Raw genomic sequence first — 21579 nt, 5'->3', positions numbered from 1 at the left:
GATGGGCTGTGCCACACCACTCATCTAGAGAGCCACCGGCACATGGTCTCCCCCTGTCCATGCCACCCCACCATCAGGCTCCCTCAGTGCCTTTTTTTTCAATTTCTTATCTCTGTCTCCCTTTCTTCCTTTCCTTTCTCCTACACATCTAGCCCCATGTGCTGCCCTGCCCCTTCTTGACAGGCTGTGGCACACCACTCAGCTAGAGAGCCACCAGCACACAGCATCCCGGGGTCCATGCCAACCTCCCCGGCAGGCTCCCTCAGTGCCTTTTTGATTGTTTGTTTTGTCTTTTTTTGTTGTTGTTTCTTCAGTCTCTCTCCCTTCCTTCCTTTCATTTCTCCCAACCACCTAGCCCCGTGTGCCACCCTCCCCTTCTCGATGGGCTGTGCTGTACCAATTGGCTAGAGAGCCTCTGGCACATGGCCTCCCTGGGTTTGCAATGCACCCACAGGCCAGCTCTCCTCAGTGCCATATATTTTCTTTTTCTTTATCTTTCCTCTTCTCCCTACCATCCAGGCACCACTCTGCCTCCACCTCTTCCTCACGGGTCGTGCTGTGCCATCTGGCAAGAGAGACATGAGCTTGTCACCACCCCAATTCTGCTCTGAGCCCAATGGCTAGCTCCCCCAGCACCATATTTCTTTTGTTGTTGTTGTTTTAGTTGTTGTTTTTGTTTTGTTTGTTAGTTGTTTCTTCTCTCTCCTTCCCTTCTTTCATTTCCTTTCTCCTGCCTACCTAGCCCCATGCGCCACACATGCCCCTTCTCAACAGGCTGAGCCAAACTGCTCAGCTAGTGAGCCACTGGCACACAGCCTCGTTGGGTTTGCCCTGCCCCCACCTGCCAAATCCTATCACACTGCCATTTTTATTTACTTTTTTCTTTCTTTCTTTTTTTTTCTTTTTTTCATCTGTTTCTCTTTCTTCTTTCTCCTCTTTCTCTTACCTACATAGCTCCACACATCACATCCTCTCCTTTCCCTACTGCCTATCTGCACTGTGCACCAAGCACCATGCCCTGAGCAGCACCAGAGCAGACCACCAGATACCGCCCTGCACTGCCCCTTGGCCCTGCCCCGTCAGCCCAAGTATGTGCCACAAATGACCAATCCACCCCCCCTCCACCACTGGACCTGTCTAGCTGCTCTATACCTGGGTGACCGGTCCTGTCCACATGAACAAGGTCGTAAGTATCATGCCCAGAGACAAGGAAGCAACAAATCATGCCAAGCCCGCCTGCCCAGACATAACCAAATAAAACAAAAATCAGAATGAAACAAATGAATCTACAATCAATAAACGAAGAAAATAATGCATGAATGTTGCAAAGACAGCAGACAATATCAAAACATATTAAAAAACAGGACAGGATGGCTGCAGAAAGCGACCAAATAAAACATCAGAGGACCTTCTGGTAAAAAAGGCACTAGAACTGCCTGATAGGGAATTCAAAACTCTAATATTCAGGGCTTTGTAAGAGATGAAGGAAAATACAGACAAAACAAGGAAAAAACAGACAAAATCATGGGAAATACAGACAAAATTAGGGAAAACACACACAAAGCAAGGAAGAATTCAAGAAAATAATACAGGAACAAAATGTCAAAATAAACAAACTTCTAAAAATCATACAAAAACAGCAATTACAAATCCAAAAGATAAACAATAAGATTTCAGAAATGGACAGTGAAATAGAAAAGTTTTGGGAGAAAATTTGAAACAATGGAAGACAAGATCAGTGAAATTGAAGACAAATCCTTGGCTACTACTTTGAAGAAAAATCAGAGAAAAGAATGAAGAAAAATGAAGAAACCCTGAGAACGATGTGGGATACAGTAAAAAGCAAAAATTTGCGTGTGATCAGAGTTCCAGAACGGGGGGAGAAAACAGAAAACACAGAGAGGATCATTGAAGATTTGCTGACAGAAAACTTCCCTAATATCATGAAAGATGAAAAGCTGACCATCCAAGAAGCTCAAAGAACTCCATTTAAGATAGATCTCAAAATAAAATCACCAAGACATATCATAATCACACTTGCTAAAACTAAAGAAAAAGAAAGAATCCTGAGAGCAGATTCAGAAAATCAAAAAGTCATATACAAAAGGGAAACAATAAGACTTAGCTCTAATTACTCAGCAAAACTATGCAGGCAAGAAGGCAATGGGATGACATACATAAAACCTTGAAAGAAAAAATTGCCATCCAAGAATAATATATCCTGCAAAACTCTTGCTCAATTATGATAGATAAATTAGGACATTTCCAGAAAAAAAGAATTTAAGGGACTACGTAAAAACCAAACCAAACTTACAAGAATTATTAAAGGGTATCCTTCGGTGAGAGAACCAACAACATCAAACAACAACCTGAATGTAAGACACAGGACAGCATCAGTCAGATACCAACCTAGGTAATGAACTCTCAAGGATAAAACAAAACTAAAAGATCTACAACGGGGAATCAGAGAGGTCAATCTGTACATGACCACAATGTCAGAACAATAAAAGAGGGAATAAATGGTGTAGGTATAGAACTTTCTAATGGAGAGGAAGTCAGGGCAATACCAAGTAACAAAAAACTGGTTTAAAATTAGGAAGACGGGGGTAAATTTCAAGGTAACCACAAAGAAAGTTAACAAACCTACTCATCAAATTAAAGAAGAAAAACATAAAGCCTCAGTAAATACAAAATCTACAAAAATGAAAGAAATGAAAAAAATCCACAAACAAAAGGAATTCAGCACAGTAGAGTTAGAGGAACAAAGAAAATGTCAGCACCACAAAAAAAGCACTATAAAATGACAACAATATACTCACACCTATCAATAATCACACTGAAAGTAAATCATTAAATGCACCCTTAAAGAGACAGAGAATGACAGAAGAGATTAAAACTAAATAGGACCCATCATATACTGTCTACAAGTGACGCACCTTAGAAACACAAAAATGTATTAAAGATCAAAGGTAGGAAAAAAATATTAAGGAAACAGCAACCAAAAGAGAGCAGGATTGGCAATACAAATCACAGATAAAATAGATTTTAAAACAAAATCCACCATAAAAGACAAGGAAGGACATTATATAATAATTAAAGGGACAATCCATCATGAGGACACAACCATAACAAATATCTATGAACCCAATTACAGGGTTCCAAAATACGTAAAACAAACTCAAACAGCACTGAAAAGAGAAATTGATGGTTCCACAATTATAATAGGAGACCTCAACACACCACTCTTGCTAAAGGACAGAACATATAGAAAGAAACTCAACAAAGATACAGAAGATCTAAAGGCCAAAATCAACCAACTTGACCTCATAGACATATACAGAACACTCCACCCAAAATCAGCAAAGTACACATTTTTTTCCAACCCATGTGGAATGTTCTCCAGAATAGACCACATCTTAGGGCACAAAGCAACTCTCAACAAAATCCAAAACACTGAAATAATACAAAGCACCTTCTCTGATCACAACACCATAAAAGTAGAAATTAGTAACAGGAAGAGCAAGGGAAAAAAATCAAATACATGGAAACTGAATAACACCTTGCTTAAAAACCACTGGGTAATTGAGAAACCAAAGATAGAATTAAAAAATTCCTAGAATCAAACAAGAATGAAAACACATCATACCAAAACCTTTGGGACACAGCAAAGGCAGTGCTAAGAGGTCAATTTATAGCCATAGATGCACACACCACAAAAGAAGAAAGGGACAAAATCAAAACATTAGCTATACAACTCGAACAAACAGAAAGAGAACAGCAAAAGAAGCCCACAGCCACCAGAAGAAGGAAATAATGAAGATCAGAGCAGAAATAAATGAAATAGAGAATAGAAAAACAATAGAAAGAATCAACAAAACCAAAAGTAGGTTCTTTGAAAGGATCGACAAACCATTGGCAAAACTGACAAAAGAAAAACGGGAGAGGATGCTAATAACTCAAATAAGAAATGAATGGGGACATTATAAGAGACTCAACTGAAATAAAAAGGATCATAGCAGAGTACTATGAAAAACTATACTCCAACAAATTTGAAAGCCTAGAGGAAATGGACAAATTTCTAGAAACATTACCTATCTAAACTACTACAAACTGAGGTCGAAAATCTAAACAGACCCAGAACAAGAGAAAAAATTGAAAATGTAGTTAAAAAAAACTCCCAACAAAAAAAGCCCTGGCCCAGATGGCTTCACTGGAGAATTCTACCAAACATTCAGAGAAGAGCCTGCACCTATACTACTCAAACTATTTGAGAACATAGAAAAGGAAGGGATACTCCTGAATTCATTCCATGAAGGTAGCATAACCCTGATACCAAAATCAGGCAAAGACACCACAAAAAAAAAGAAAAATACAGACCAATATGTCTCATGAATATAGATGCAAAAATTCTCAACAAAATTCTAGCCAATAGAATTCAGCATCATATCAAAAAAATAATACACCATGACCAAGTGGGATTCATATCAGGTATGCAAGGATGATTCAACATTAGAAAATCAATCAATGTAATCCACCACATAAATAAAACAAACAAATGATCATCTCAACTGATGCAGAAAACGCATTCTATAAAGTCCAACACCCATTCCTGATAAACACTTTCAATAAAATAGGTATAGAAGGGAAATTCCTCAACATAATACAAAACCAACAGCCAACATCATTCTCAGCAGAGAAAGTCTGAAAACATTTCCCCTGAAAACAGGAACAAGGCAAGGATGCCCTTTATCACCACTCCTACTTAACATTGTGCTGGAAGTCCTAGCTAGAGCAATAAGACAAGAAAAAAATAATAAAGGGCATCCAAATTGGTAAGGAAGAAGTAAGACAACTGTCCCTATTTGCAGATGATACGATACTATACATGGAGAACCCAAAAGACTCCACAAGAAAATTACTGGAACTAATAGAAAGATTTAGCAGAGTAGCAGGATATAAGATAAACATACAATAATCAGTTGAACTCCAATACTATAATAAAGAGAACTAAAAAAAGGAAATCAGGAAAGCAATACCACTCACAATAGCCCAGAAAAAAGTAAAATACTTAGGAATAAATCTAACCAGGGGTGTAAAAGACCTATACAAAGAAAACTACAAAACACTACTGCAAGTAACCAAAAGAGACCTACATAAATGGAAAAAAAATACCATGCTCATAAATAGATAAACTCAATATTGTGAAAATGTCAATTCTATCCAAAGTAATCTATAAATACAAGGTAATCTTTATTCAAATACCAATGGCATTTTTTAACCAGATGGAAAAACTAATCATTAACTTTATATGGAAGAGAAAGAGGCCCTGGATAAGTAAAGCACTATTGAAGAAAAAGAATAACATCTCACAACATGGATGAATCTGGACAGCATTATGCTGAATGAAATAAGTCAATCACAAAAAGACAAATACTGTATGAGATCACTATTATAAAAACTCATGAAAAGGTTTACACAAAGAAAGAAACAACCTTTGATGATTACAAGGAAGAGGAGACGTGGGGAAAGAAAAACACTAAATAGACAATAGATAAGTAGTAACTTTGGTGAAGGGTAAGACAGTACACAATACTGGGGAAGTCAGCACAACTTGACCAAGGCAAAGCCATGGAAGCTTTATAGACACATCCAAACTCCCTGAGGGACCAAATTACTGGGCTGAGGGCTGGGGACCATGATCTCGGGGGACATGTAGTTCAATTGGCATAACAGAGTTGTCATGGATTGAATTGTGTCCCCCAAAAATATCTGTCAACTTGGCTTGGTCATGATTCCCAGTATTGTATGATTGTCTACCATTTTGTAATCTGATGTGATTTCCTTATGTGTTGTAAATCCTATCACTACGATGTAATAAGATGGATTAGTGGTATTTATACTGATGAAATCTACAAGATTAAATAATGTCTTAAGCCAATCTCTTTTGAGATATAAAAGAGAGAAGCAAAACAGAGAGACATGGGAACCTCTTACCACCAAGAAAGCAGTGCCAGGAGCAGAGCGTGTCCTTTGGACCTGACGTTCCTGTGCTGAGATGCTCCCAGACCAAGGGAAGACTGATACATCACAAGGACCTTCCTTCAGAGCCGACAGAGGGAGAAAGCCTTCTCCTGGAGCTGATGCCCTAAATTTGGACTTCTAGCCTACTAGACTGTAAGAAAATAAATTTCTCTTTGTTAAAGCCATCCACTTGTGGTATTTCTGTTACAGCAGCACTAGATAACTAAGACAAGAGTTTATAAAGAAAATGTTCTACATCCTACTTTGGTGATTAATGTTAATTAAAAGCTTGTGAGCCGCCATCTCACATACTCCACTGGTCCCACTCCATCTGGAACAAGGGAGAATGAAGAAAACCAAAGACACAAGGGTAAGATTAGTCCAAAGGACTACTGGACCACAACTACCACAGCCTCCACCAGACTGAGTCCAGTACAACTAGATGGTGCCTGGCTACCACCACTAACTTCTCTGACAGGGATCACAATAGAAGGTCTCGGATGGAGGTGGAGAAAAATGTAGAACAAAATTCTAACTCACATAAAAAGACCACACTTATTGGTCTGATAGACTGGAGAAACCCCAAGAGTATGGCCCCCGGACACAGTTTTAACTCAGTACTGAAGTCACTCCTGAGGTACACCCTTCAGCCAAAGATTAGATAGGCCCAGAAAACAAAATCACATCAGCCCAGGGCAAGGACGGGAAGGCAGGAGGGGACAGGAAAGCTGGTAATAGGGAACCCAAGGTCTAGAAGAGGAGAGTGTTGACATGTCATGGGGTTGGCAAACAATGTCACAAAACAGTATGTATATTAATTGTTTGAAGAGAAACTAATTTGCTCTGTAAACCTTCATCTAAAGCACAATAAAAAATTTTTTAAAAATCGGAAGCCTTATTGTGACTATATGCAACAACAAGGCAGGTCCATAGTCTGACAACAGGCCAGAATTCTGAAATTGGGACACTCCTGGAAAATCAACAACAAATGGTCACAATAGGTATAATGCCCCAGGGCAAGACTGTTGGTTCTGTGAAGCTTGATGAGCTAAGGACATCTGTGAAAATACTGAGTGTCTCTTTTTAGAAAGGGCTAATGGACCCTTTATACATTTGCCTTCCTCAAATGTTATTGTACATTTCCTGACTAATAGTCCCCGACCCTTATTCAAAATATAACAGCCAACCTGAGTCTTTGTGCTCTTTGTCCTGAAAATTTCTCGGGGATCCTCTAGTTCTAGTTCTGAGATGTAGCAGAGGATGCACAGGAGCATGCTGTCACTGCCCAGGTCAGCTGCAGGCCACGACTGGGTTTGGAACTAAGAGCACAGACACGTGGGCTCTAGAAAAGGTGCATCCTGTTTCTTGTCCCCGAGCACATTGCTGTGACAAATTCTATCAGCACAGGCTCCCAACCCCCAACCCCCACACACATACACAGGCACACACTTGTGGACTGCTCAGGCTCAGGAACACAGAAGAGGCAACAGTGCTTTGGTTTAAATATTCCTGCCCTAAAACATCATGGCTGAGACAATCTCTTACTTGCTCCTGAGTGTTCCCAATTTGATTCCAGACTGGAATTTTCCCACCTGGGTTCTCCTCTGTGCTCTTTCAATGAGCAGGCAATATCTGAGGTTCTGCTCTTATTTTTGCAGTGTTCCTGATTACTCTTCACTCTTTTTACATCTTCTTTAACACTTCCCCCATCAGATACTTCACTTCATCTCTCATCTCCAAAACGTATCTTGTCCCAAATGGCCTGCATTCATTCATTCATTCACTCACTGACTCACTCACTCACCAAATTTTAACTAGAACCTCCTGTGTGGCAGGCACTATTTCAGACATTGCCAATCTAGTGTAAATAATAAAAAGTCCTTGCCTTTATGGAATTTCATTCTATCGTGACAAATAAACCATAAAACAAAGAAGTAAATAAACTTATGATATAAGGTCAGGTACTGAACGAGTATAATGGCAACATACATTTAAAAATCAGAGACAGGACTTAGAGACCTATGTGACAAAAATATTGAAGGAAAACCCTATTTTTAGTAGGGGTATCAGTGACAATCTCTTACAAAGAAATATTTAAGAGTAATAATAATAATTGAGGGTACAAGAGATGCAAAGATCTGGAGAAAAGAGTTTTCCAGGGAGAAGGAAGAACAAGCAAATGCTCCGGTGTGGAAATGAGCTTGGCCACTCTTATATTGACTGGGCAAAGTTCTGAATTTCACTGTTGTTCTCTGTTATATTTTATTGTCCACATCCCTTTGCCATTTTTTCAGTTAAATATGCTAGTGAAGAGAAGCTAGCTTTATGGAACTCTTTGTATAGCTTCATATAGTACCAAGCCAATGGCATGAGATATTAAATGTTTATGAAATGTTTTGATAATGATGAAGGCTATGGTACTTCCTCTACCCAATGCAGGGCAGGTGAGTGCATAATTAGAGTGACAGATATAAATCCTGTTTAAATGAGGTCTCTACCCTGAGTAAATACCTAGACTGACAAAACAACTGGCTTTACACAAATTGGGACAGAAGCAATGTATGGGTACATGACACATTGGTTCGAGAAAGGGACTTCCACAGCTTTGGAAAAGACACCAAAGACCAAATTGTATTAACTTCAAATGATAGTTAAACAGCAGTGGTTACATAACAAACATTCAACGGAATTTTAATGTGCTGTAGCAACAGAATTATAGGGCAATAAAATTGCAAGGTGCATTCTAGTTAAGTCCTAAAATTTCATTTTGCAGTAGATTTGGAAAGAAAATATAAGTGTCCAAAGGCCCAGAGGCAATTTTTGCTTCCCTCAGCAAAGATTGCAAGACATCTACCGTTATCTTTTACTGCAAAACAAGCAAATGGCCAGTGTCTGTCGATATGGGGACTACTTGTGGGGAGCTTTGCCTCTTGAAAAGTTACTAACAAGGCACATTTCAAGGGCTATTACCCTTATCCTGACTCTCCATTAGTCCACATGGCTCTTTATGGTGCCTCATGCAGAGCTAACCTTTGTGAGTAATTAACCCCAAAGTAGATGAAAAATTAATTTTCAGCAAGTGAGTTCTATTTGCAAGTGGAACCTAGCCTTCTAAAATACAATAGACCAGGCCTTTCACCTCTTTTGGGTCCATCTCAGAGCCTAGAACAAGACTAAATACATAAAAAATATTTTGCACATATTTAATAAACGAACCATGCTTCAAAGGGTTTGCTGCCATGGGTACTCTATGTCAATGTAGTGTTTAATGGTACCTAAGAAGCCCTGGTGGCACAGTGGTTAAGTGCTCAGCTGCTAACCGAAAGGTCAGCAGTTCAAACCCACCAGCTGCTCCACGGGAGAAAGATGTGGCAGTCTGCTTCCGTAAAGCTTTACAGCCTTGGAAACTCTATGGGGAAGTTCTACTCTGTCCTACAGAGCCGCTGTGAGTCAGAATTGACTCCACGGCAGCGAGTTTAAGGAGCGCTGGTGGCCCAGTTGCTTTAAGCACTCAGTTGCTAACCAAAAGGTCAGCAGTTTGAATCCACCAGCGGCTCCTGGGAAAAAAGATGTGTCCATCTGCAGCCTTAGAAACCCTATGGGGCAGTTCTACTCTGCCCTGTAGGGTTGCTGTGAGTCAGAATTGACTCTAAGGAGCACAACAGCGAGAAAAGGTAGATGTTAACAAATTATAAAAGTGTTCGTTATGCAAACTGTAGTAGGAAACTTTTTCAGCCTTATTTTGATTCTATCCCTTCTAGGGGTGCCACATAAAATACAGGGCTCCTAGTTCAATTTGATTTTCAGATAACCCAGATGGTTTTATAGTATTAAGTATGTTCCACATATTGCACTGGACATACTTAAAAAAAAAAAATGTTGTTCATTTGAAATTCAAATTGAACTGGGAGTCCTGTGTTTTTATTTGCTAAATCTGACCATCATAATTCAGACTTTAGGCCTTGAATGTGATTAAATTTCTCTTTTTTTCTCTGACAATTAAACTATAAAATATAAATATTTTAACAGTTTTCATTGCTCTCTGTTAAAATGAAGAACATATAAACCATGATCCTTCTCTGAAGAGGTGTACAGGAAGGAACTCCAGCGCATATATAGTTCAGGATTAATGCACAGAGTGGCATTATCCATAGTGCCTAGTGTAGCCTGTTCTATTGAATTTTGCTAAAAGAAGAAGAAAAAAAATGAAAGAATAGGATTTCAGCCGTTTTCTAATGACATGGCCAGATGATGCCACAAACTCTTGGCATTACTGATAAGTACACACTGTGCTGGAAAATCAATAGTTTCTGAAGGGTATCCTGAAGGGAACTTTCCGTTACTGAGGTTAGAAATAACTTAGCCCCATACTCATAAATTCCTGCAATTCAGGGTGCTCTCTGTCCCTAACCAAGGAAACACAAGCCTTGTTCTAACTTCATAAACTGATGAGCTGGAATTATTGCTTTTAAAAATTACTAACGGTATCTACATCTTTAAACCGTATTGTCTCTTACCTACTTCAGATGCTACTGATTAAGCTAAGAAAGCAAATAGAAGAACAGTTGTCCCTCTGCTTTAAGAAAGATATGCTAAAAAATAAGCTTAGATAAGCAGATAAATTATGTTGTTGTTATTAGGTGCTGTTGAGTTGATTTTGACTCACAAAAGAAGCCCTGGCAGCGCCAACAGTTAAGCACTTGGCTGGTAACTGAAAGGTTGGTAGTTCGAACCTACCCAGTGGCTCTTCGGGAGAAAGACCTGTCAGTCTTCTCCTATAAAGACTACAGCCTAGAAAACCCTATGGGGGCAGTTCTACTCTTGTCACATGAGGTCTTTATGAGAAAAATTATAGGAGTAGTTATTTTCATTGCATTATTTACATTAAATAATAATCCAATGCAACACTCCATTAAATAGTAGAGTCCTATTTTTATTTTTTTTAATTACACCACTTACGGCCTCACAAAGAATTCCTTAGCAACTTTTCAGGTTTTTCTGTACATTTGGGCTATAAGATTTAGCCCCTTGCTCATTTTAGCATTCCATTTATATAAACATCTACACAATGGTTTGTGGTTACATTTAGCATTCCCCTTCCTTAAAACTCTAAGGTAATGTTAATTCCTTCTATACAGGAAAAACACCTCCTACACACCTCAGCTCTGCTCAACACTCTTTTCTTTTCCCTAAATCTTATAGATAAAAGCTTCTGTAAAACTTTTGAATAAAACACATACATCATTTTGTTTTCACTCCTTCATATGATCTCCCAATTCTTTATAGTAGAGAAGACATTAAGAAAATATGTTTTCACTATTATTTTTATAAATGGAGTTGCTTCTCCAGAAATAGTAAAGAAGGGTCATTTAGTCTTCATTTTTTAATAAACTTTTTATTCGAGGATAGTTTTAGATTTACAGAAAAAATGTGAAGATAGTACAGAGAGTTCTCATATACCCGACACCCACTCTCCCCTATTGTTAACATCTTACATTAGTATGGTACGTTCGTCCCAACCAATGAACCGATAACACATTACTATTAACTAATGTTCATACTTTATTGAGATTTCCTTAGGTTTTATTTAATGTCGTTTTCTGTTCCAGGATCCCATCCAGGATACCACATTATATTTAGTTGTCATGTCTCCTCAGGCTCCTCTTGGCTGTGAGTTTCTCAGACTTTCCTTGTTTTTGATGATCTTCACAGATTTGAGGAGTAATGATCAGGTATTTTGTAGAATGTCCCTCAAAGGTGATTTGTTCTGTTTTTCTCATCATTAGTCTGCAGTTATGCATACAGGCAAATTACCACTCTAATCACATCATATCAAGGCTGTATATTATCATCATGACTTATCACTGTTAATGTTGACTTTGATCATCACCTGGCTAAGGTACTGTTTGTTAAGTTTCTCCAGTGTAAAGCTACTTTTTTCCCTCCTTTTTCAAACAGAATTCTTTGGAAGGAAGTCACCATGTGCAGCCCATACTTAAGGGGTGTAGAGTTATGCTCCACCTCCTTGAGGGGGCAGTATTTACATACATTATTTGGAATTCTTCTGCACAGGAGTTTGTCTCTTCACCCACATTTATTTATTTCATCATTTATTTATATCAGCATGAACTCCTAGATATGTATTTCATACTTTGGGTTATAACCCATTACTGCTTTATTTATTTCGTTGTTCACATTGTTTCAGTTTTGGCCATTGGTAGCTCTTTCAGTTGGCCCCTGTGTCCCTTTGACACATTGTCATCATTGTGCGTTTTTTTGTTTGTTTGTTTGTTTGGCTGGTTGGTTGGGTTTTTTTTGTAGCACTTTCTTACTTTCTGGAACTACAAGATGCTCCAGATTTATCTTGTATATTCTCTGTCTTAACCTTACATTCAGCCATTTCTCCAAGGAGCCCTGGTTCCTTTCATTGTAGAATGGCATTAGAAACCAAGATCTGGGCCCTGGGTGAAGGCCACTGTCCTTTTTAAAATCATTTATCCTCCCCCTCTCCCTACCTGAATGCATTTGCTATCACACTGGAGGATATTTATACTATTTATTTCAAATTTGGTTCTGAGGAAGACACTGAAATTTAACTTCAGAAGTACTTGATGATCTTAACAGTTCTTATTTCACTTTACATTTAAAGACTATGTTTTTTTTTTTTTTTTTTTGCTTTTGCTTTTGGGTATTAACTTTTTTTTTCGTTTTTAAAGAAACTGGGTGTGTTTAGAAAATGAGGTTCCTAAGGAAAGTAAGTGTGGCTTATTTCTCTCTAGACTTAGCTGGGTGTCGCCTGGTAATTCAACTAGAAATGGCAGGGTGTATCTAGGTCTAGGTGGAGCTTAATATATACTGTCCTTATTCAACCAGAGTTTAAAAAGAATTATGTGACCACCACAGACATGTGAGGGACTGGTTGTAGAAGGATGAGGAGGTTGCAACGAAGGAAGAGAATGACACACAAAGACTATTATCCAACCAAATAACCACCTTGTATTTTTATGATATATATGTGAGGACAGCTAGCTTTTAATACCAGGAGTAGCTCTTTCATAAACCATGTCCATCAAGCCTTTCATCCAACGTCAGGACTTTAAATGATTTTAAAAACCACAAGAACATTCTATAATAGCGTAAAACCAAAAGAAAAAAATTGCCATCAATTCTGACTCATAGCAACCCTATAGGGCAGAGTAGAACTGCCCCATAGGGTTTCCAAGGAGCAGCTAGTGGATTTGATCTGCCAACCTTTTGGTTAGCAGCCAAGCTCTTAAACCACTGTGCCACCAAGGCTCCATAATAGCTTAGGCTTCCTAAATTCTCATGTGCTACTACGCTGATAGTCTCCAATATCACACAAAGACAAATTTTAATGAATAGATAAATGTATGCCCCCTGGAAATTCTGGTGAGATTGCACTAAATACTCTCCGAAAGGGCAGTTTCTTTGCACCCCAGCTCACCCACAGAAAAAATACCATCTTATATCCTATGATCACTCTTCCATTTACCCTCCCAATCCCTGGCTTCTAATACTTCACCCCAATTTAAACTCTGAAAATACTATAGATCCTCAAAGAGATAATATATATAACCATTGATGACTGAATCACATCGCTTAGGCTATTCATGGAAATCGAGGCCCAGTCAGGGCTAAGGAGTCCTGGCGTCCAGAACCCTAAGCATCTACTGATATTTGAAAACAGCTGATTTCTGGGTCTCTTAACACAGTTTAGTCAATACCCTGACAAGATTTTTTTGGCACCTCGCAGCCAGATTCTTTTGGAGCTAAGCCAGTCAGAGATGGGCTGGCTGAGAGCTGGATGTTTTAATTTATTGCGCTCTAACTGGCAAGTTACTAAAGGCTGGTTTCCTTCAAGTGCCGCCTCATCCTTTCTCATGGACACGGGTTGGGATTCAGAGCAAACACTCTTTAGCCAACACAAACACCAAAGACAGCAGTCACAAATCAGTAGAAAAAAATAACTTCTTTTTATTTACAAAAAAAAAAAAAAAATCCAAATATTGGATGCTGTAAACAAAATTCACAATCTGTTCCCTCTAGCATTGATTCAAACATGTCAGTTTTTAAGTCTTTTCCATCAACTCCTTTTCTGCCTGTGACATAATCTATAGTCAAAATATTCCAAGAGTGACCCAGGTGCAGCTTGCTGCAACAGGACGCCTCAAAGCAGGCAATGGTTGTAGAGAGGTTGGAGGGAGAGACAGCCAGCGGGCAGAGCTTCCTCCATTCTGCAAGGCTTTGCAGCAAGTCTCGCCAAGTTACCTTGACATCCTCAGACTTTGTATTCATACCATTTACTTTGTTAGCAAGCCATTGTTACAATAAAATATTACATAGAGATTCTTTTTTAGCACTGAAAAGGCTATGCTAAAAGAAATTTTAAGGAAAGATTATATTCAATAGGTGCTATATATGAAATTACTTTTTTTTTGGCTTTTTGGTTTCATCTAACACACTTCATCTTCAACAATAACAACAAAAAAAAAGCTTATTTTTGAACTGCTGACAGCTTTCATCATAATACATTTCATTTACAAAACAGTTCACAATATTCTTATAACAAGCATTGCAATGAAAACTTTATGCACAGTAAAGCAACCAACGATAAGCAAACAGAAAGCGGTGGTAAAAACAGTATGTTCTCTTTTCATTTCATTTCCTTCTTGGCCTCGATTACAGATATTCTTCTCTCCTTGCATTTTTTGGAGCCATGTTAAAATAGTCCACCCAGTACCAAAGTGAGCAGATACTTCATCCCATTTCTGTAAGGGAAAAGTTCATCTCGGTGTAGAATTCTTGAGGCAGCTGGATTTACTGCAAATGAAGTAAACCTTTCAAAAGGGCATCGTCACAGGTTAAGTGTTCTCTGACATGCCAGAATGGACAGGTGAGAAGAGCCTCCAGAAGACAAAACTTCTTCCTGTTTTAAAGTAACAGCACACTAGGCCAGAAAAACACAAAAGCAAGCAAATCACAGGCACTAATTGGGAGTTGAGAGCTGTTCTTTTCTCTGACCTATACACATGGCTCTCTCACCCCAGACATTCAAATTTTTAGGCCACACAGCCACAAAGAGAGACATATATTCCACTGTTTGTTCAACTACATATTCACAAGACTATAGTACATACAAAAGAGAAATAAATTATATAGGTCTTAAAGTAAATGCTCAAAGTTGTCTTGAGTACAGCCTGTTCTATCTGATTGCCAGGTGCTGGCACTTAGAACTATGCTACCAACCCTGGAGTAAGCAAGAAAAAAAGAACATAAATATTTGAGAAAATAAATGAAAAATATATTTTAAAATAAAAGCTCCTCCAAACAAAAATCTGTGTCATAAATTAACAGCAGGTTGTTGCTATGGCAGAGCTAGAGACCTCCAGACTCTTCAGAAGAGTGGACAACTCAGTTGACAAGAGTTGGGATGAAAAGGAAGAAACCAGGTTACCAGCTGCACCTGTGTTTCTGGGCCTTCCCTTAGTTTTCTGTTAGAATGCGTCCAAACAGCGAAGCAGGCAGAGCTCTGGTTTCTGACAGTTGAGTGTCAGCCTTAATCTGCAAATAATGTTTCCTGGGAATTCACAATTAACTTTTCAAACCCAGGGCTGGAGTGAGGGGAGACTGAGCCAACTTGGGAGCAGAAGAGTTCCCTAGGAAACAGTGAGTGGCAGTGCAGTAGCTGTTACAGCTCTGAGAGAATTCACAGGGAAGCTGCAAAGGCAAACCCATCAGGTTCCCATTAAAGCTTCAGAGAAAGCAGCACAAAAGGTTGACCAGATGGATTAACCTAGGATTGTGCATCTAAGTGATGCCCAAATAACAAAATTATTACACTGCCAATAGGATGATGCTATTTTCTTCCCAAATCCCTCTTTATTCACTGATGACAAAAATATTCTGGTTGGATCTTCTGAGGAATTATCAAAGTAAACAGTCATCCACTAAAGTCGGTGGGGATTACGTGATTATTTCACCCAGGGCTTCAAACGCATTTGTTCCGGTCCCAACCCCTGCTGAGAATGTGCTAACAAGTTCCCTGCTGAGAATCTGCATTTCCATCCAACCTCCCACCCCCTGCCCAAAAACAACCAAATCCATTGCCCATCGAGTCGATTTGGACTCACAGTAACCCTGTAAGGGCAGGGTAGAACTGCCCCTGTAGGGTTTCCAAGGAGCGGCTGCTGGATTCGAACTGCTGACCTTTTGGTTAAGCGGCCAAGCCCTGAACCACTACGCCACCAGGACTCCGTTTCCACCCTAAATAGACTGAATCAGAATCTACATTTTAACAAGATACCCAGGTGATTCTTATGTATAACTTCCTGGGAGGTTGTTAGAAATGCAAATTCTCAGCAGGGGTTTGAACCTGACCTAACAGGTTCAAAGCCCTGGTTTCATCATACAAAGGGAAGGCTACTTTTGTTTTTAACAAATGCATTTTCAGAGACCAGTGTCTAGAGAAGTTAAGGGCTGGGAGAATGCATCGTTTTAGGATTAGCTGTCATTGAACTGAAATAGTAATGCCAGTTGATTTCACAAAGGTATAGCTGGTCTCTTGGGAAAGAAAGAAAATAAAGTTGGATTTATTTTAATACAAAGTGATTTACTTTAAAGTACAGTACTAAATATTTAAATGCAGTGTGACAACCAGATCAAAGACATTTCATCTTGGCATGAATTTATAAAATTTTATATATAATATATATTTCACATATAAATTTTAAGCAATTGTGCAAATACTCTTTAAAAAGGGTCATTTCACATTTTTTAAATTCTAGTGGTCCTGGAATGCAGAATGCATTTATTTAAAAATTCATTTAAATAGTAAGTAGTGTTTAGATCACCAGAAAAAAATAATTTTTAGCAGTTAGGGATTTAAATAGCCTATCACTGATCTATGATCCACTGGATTATACACCATGGAAATATGCAAGTATTTAAAAGAAAAAATAAAGGTTCAACCTGTCAAAATGACAGTTCAGTATAAAAAAGAGTGCTCTGCCAAACAAATATTCTCCCACTTGTGAAAGTCTATGGCTCACAAAAAAAAAAAAAAAAAAAGGGTGGGGGGAGAACCTCACTAAAAACATATAATCTCTGTTCTTCCTATCAAATATATTACTTGTTTCCTTCCTTCATTTGCTTTAATTTTTTAGATGTGGGTTTTAATTCATCACTGCAATATGCCCACGTCTCATGTCATCCTGTTGAAAACATAAAAGCACACAGTATTTAAACATCTCCTATTTGCTACATTATTCTAGACCATAGTCCATCTACTGTGTGTATATATACATATCCTAAATACATATATATACACACACACATAATAGACACACACGTACACATGTACCTATGATAATGTCACACCAACAATGTTAACTTTATACAAGAAAAACTTTATGCCAAGAAAAAAAATAGGGCATTTCCTCCACCATTCACAAGCTTATGTTTTTTCTTGAGTCCCTGATAATCATTAAACCATAAAATAATTTTTTTCCACTTCAAATTTTCAGAAGTTAACAGGCACTTTGATGTATATTGGTGTGTAACAAATATAGTAACTCTTCATATATTCTATTCTATCTCTTCTACTTGGGTATTTTTATCTGTTAAATCTTTGGTCCTTGAGCGTACTTTCTTTGCTACAGCTGTTTCTGCTTGCACTTTCACGTTTTAAAAATGTGAGCTATGCGCACAGCTGGAAATAATGGATTGTGTCATCATATATTCTGCTGTTATGAGAACTGCACCAACATACTACTGTTTATTTGGAGCAAGCTGTTTCTGTTAGCTAAATAGCATCATTCCACAGAAAGAACTTGCTATAAGCCCCAGAGATCTCAGTGTTGGAGTTCCCCTTCTTCCTGTATTGTTACTATCTGAACTCCTGAATTTATAAATTACTCAGAGTGAGAACTTTTTTCTGTATTTTCCCTTTTGTGAATTACATCCTAAAAGAAACTTCCCGTTTTTCACCCCCTCTATGGCAAAGCTATGGGAGCAGGTACTGACTGCAAACCCATATTGTCATCATTTTTCCCTTGTTATTTTCAGAGAACCTGGTTGCTTTTAATGACAGTTCTCTTGTATTCCAAGATAGAATCCAATTGGGTAAGATGCCGATGTGGGAAGGTTTGGGGAAGGAGGGGGCAGTTATTTCTAGATCATACTCCCATACCTATTAAAAAAATCCACAACTTTTGCCAACCTTAAAATCAGGAGCAGATCATCATTGCACAAAATACATCCCTAACCAGGGCTGGGTCACTCTTTTTTGTTTGTTTGTTTTCTTTTTTCCCCCTATCTTGCTGAAATGGCTTCCTCACTGGGCCTTTTTAAATGATCCTCAATTACAGGGTAGCCAAGTGGAGTACGTCTGTTGCTGGCATGTGAATACTGGCTGAACCTGTGCAATGTAATAATTGCTAAAGTTGGCATCTGCTACATAGGGGGCCGGCTGGTAATAGCAAGTGACATTGGCCACATTAGGGATGACATTTTGGTCAGCTAGCACCCGGATAGCCAGCATTGTGATAAGGTTTAAAGTCTGTCTTCTTTCATGTCCCATCAGGCACACCGTACTCTCATTTACCACTCCGTGAAGGGTCATGAGATAGTCATACTTGCGGTCTTCCAATCCCACAAAATGGTTCTGCAAATAGGACTCCAGTTTTCTCTGCTGCTCTCCAATGTCTGAGAAGTCGATGAAAAACCTCGAACACATATATCTCTGAAGGGTCTTGATCTCATCAGAGGCTGGCCTAAAGCCCCTCACTAAGAGGTTGCAGTATTTAAGTAGGCCTCCCCCTCTGATTTCCTCCGGGTTTCTGGTGGCAATGATCTTGTTACACAGGTGATCGAAAGCTTCGTGGAAATCGCCGTAGACACTCTCACCAATTATAGTGGGATGAAAAGTTTCAGTCATTGGGTTCTCTGAACACTCATAAAAGAGGAGAAGAGAGTCTAATTTGATTTGAAAAGAATCTACACTGAATTCAAACTGCCTTCGGAGAGAATCCACAAATTTCAGTTCCACATTTTTGCCACTGTTGTTTGACAGGGAGATAAGACTCCATCGGTCAGAGTCATTGCACACTTTAACCATTTTCTGCACATAAGCTTCCTACAATTTAAAGGACAAAACAAGATGATGAGCATAACTAAAAGATAAATAAATGCATCCTCTACAGAGCTGAGAATTATTTTGCTGTTTCCTCGTTTGTTTTGTCAAGTTTCAGCAAAACACTACCTACAGGTTTAAACAGTCTTCTGAAAACAGAAAAAAATACATTTAACGAGTAGTTTTACTGTCTGGGAAAGAGACAAGAAGTAATAGTTTGAGGCTTCTGGCAGACATAGCACAGTACTAAGAGGTTCTGTTGTCATGTCTGATTTTTTTAAAGTTATTTCTTGACAACAGTCTAACAGGCACAATATTCACGCACTATTCAAAAGACATAGGAGGCCATATGGTGAAAAGCTGTATGGCCTCTCATCCTTTTTCCCCTCCCCGAGGCAACCACTGTTATCTTGTGTGTCCTTCCAGAAGCACTGTCTGCAGTTACAGGCAAATACAAACTAAATTGTAACACTCTGGAAGGTTGGCTCCTCAGACTATTTTAACAATAAAAAGCGCGCCTTAAAGCAACGCGGGGGGGGAGGGGTACAGGGAGAGCACTTAACTTTGACACATCAGCCAACTACGGGAAACCACTATATCCTTAACACAGGGAGTCAGCTGAATGCAGCTATGTCATCTATTCATATTTTCCAATACAATAATAAACTCATTGATTCGGTTCTGCTACAGGCTTCTGTTTTCCCAAAACCTAGGTCATAAAACGACTCAAAAGATTTACATCATTTCGTTCTTCCACATACTAGAATCCATTCTAGACAAGACTCAACCAAGGAAAGTCAAGAGTTAAAAAATAAAGAGGAAGAGAAGGGAGGACAGAGGAGGAAGCAGGAGGAGAAGAGTCGTGGTGCTGATGCACCAAGTAAACTAGAACACTCAATACGTTCACGAACCTTGATTTACCCGTCAACATATAAAACAATACATAAGCGCGTCCAAACGCATCATGGCCGCAGTTTTTGACATCAAACGGAAGCCCCCTCCCCCCATCTCTACCCGCGGTACGCGGGCCCAAATAGTCCCGCTCAGGACCCAAACCCCTCTCGGGCTTACTTTACCTTGAGCGTGAGTGGTGTGATCTTCTCTTTATTCACCCCTTCGGGTAAGAAGTCCAACAGACAGTCCAGCACGACGTCCTTCACAGTCTGAAACTCCTCTTCCCCCCGCAGGTCGGCGCAGAAGATGAGGTCCAGGTCCTTATAGCCAAGGCCGCTGTCCTGGTGCAGGACGTGGCTGGCGGCCGAGCCGTTGAGGCGCACGTCGCGGACGCCGATGCGCTTCTCCGCCAGGCGCCGCCGCACCACCTTCACGATCAGGCTGGGCTGCAACTCCAGCGTGGGGAAGTTGCCGCGCCCGTGGATCGGGATGGTCTCACTCAGGATGCTGTCCAGTCGTTGCACTTGCTCCCAGTTCAGCACGTTGCAGTGCGCCGTGGGGCTTTCGCAATAGTCCAAACAGGGTCCATCGAAGCCGCCGCCGCCGCCAAAGTCTCTGCTGCTGAAGTCGCCGCCCAGAGGGATGTAGGAGCCGCTGGCTAGCTCGTCCTCGGCCATGGCAAAGTACCCCTCGCCGTCTGCCATGAAGTGCCCGCCGAGCGCCACTTGGCCCTGCTCAGTCCTAAAAGAAAGAGGGAGGAAAGAGCGCGGTAAGGACGGGCAGCCGGGAGGGCAGGGGACCAGCGGAGGGAAGAATACATCCCCTTCCGAGATCGCCCCCTGGCCCGGGAATTCCTCTGAGACTCTCCCTCCCCAGACCCCTGCCACCCCCAGCCGCGCGCGCCGCGCCCCGCAGAGCAGCCCCGCACCAAAAGTATCTCTGATGCATCTGGAAAGCGCAAGCGGGAATCCCGTCTGTGTCACCTGGAGGCAGCTGCCCGTTCTAGGAGAGCAGAGCGGAGGAACTGCGAAGCGGCAACACTTCACGGGCGACGAGTGCGCTTCCAACAGCCACGAGCGACTTCGTCTTTCCCAGACCCCCGCCGCCTGCGCTGGTCACTCCCGCCCTCGCCTCCGCCCGCGCCGCTGCCGCCCCGGTTGCGGTAGTCCTGGAGGTGGCGGCTCCTACTAACGCCGCCGCCGCCGCACACGGTCCTGTCTCTGGAGCTTTAGCAGTTGTGTCAGGAAATGTCTTCAGTACTTTTTTTATACCGGGCTTCTCCGCGCTTCCGGGGCCCCGGCGCGGCGCACTCGCCACACCCTCCTCATCTGCATAGGGCTCCGCCCCCCGCCGCCCAGCCGCCCAGCTGCCCGCTCACCCGCCTGCAGGGCACCCGGCCACCTGAGCCTGGGTGAGCACTGAGTAAATAGACGGGCGGCCCACAGACTACAAGGTCCGCGGTTTCATGTGTCTGCATATGTATACATCTATATGTGCGTGTATTTGTACGTATA

General features: G+C 40.4%; 1 protein-coding gene across 2 annotated transcripts; it reads right to left on the bottom strand.

Annotated features, from left to right (window-relative positions):
- Window positions 1-16608: 16608 nt before the first annotated feature.
- On the bottom strand, window positions 16609-21297 carry TENT5A (terminal nucleotidyltransferase 5A). 2 transcript variants are annotated; one of them, XM_004386057.3, is made up of 3 exons: window positions 20994-21297; window positions 20248-20806; window positions 16609-19174 (listed from the first exon to the last, which is right to left on the bottom strand). In XM_004386057.3, exons 1-3 carry the CDS (start codon window positions 21011-21013, stop codon window positions 18398-18400), a joined length of 1356 nt encoding a protein of 451 aa, XP_004386114.2. In that variant the 5' UTR covers window positions 21014-21297; the 3' UTR covers window positions 16609-18397. The 2 variants fall into 2 exon arrangements, with proteins under 2 accessions (XP_004386114.2, XP_023596164.1); XM_023740396.1 differs by having other exon boundaries at window positions 21049-21297.
- Between the last annotated feature and the right edge of the window lie 282 nt (window positions 21298-21579).

Source organism: Trichechus manatus, unplaced genomic scaffold, assembly GCF_000243295.1.
Source record: "Trichechus manatus latirostris isolate Lorelei unplaced genomic scaffold, TriManLat1.0 scaffold00154, whole genome shotgun sequence".
In the NCBI taxonomy this organism is placed as follows: domain Eukaryota; kingdom Metazoa; phylum Chordata; class Mammalia; order Sirenia; family Trichechidae; genus Trichechus; species Trichechus manatus.
Note: the sequence above shows the minus strand (reverse complement) of the source record. Positions and strands in the feature narration are given on the sequence as shown.

Bases quoted from the DNA above. Each gene is read 5' to 3' on its own strand.
- TENT5A (XM_004386057.3), bottom strand. From the start codon at position 21,013: ATGCATCAGAGATACTTTTG. The intron at 20,807-20,993 runs GTGCGGGGCTGC...TCTTTCTTTTAG, and splicing joins ATGCATCAGAGATACTTTTG to GACTGAGCAGGGCCAAGTGG. The intron at 19,175-20,247 runs GTAAAGTAAGCC...TTTAAATTGTAG, and splicing joins TCACACCACTCACGCTCAAG to GAAGCTTATGTGCAGAAAAT.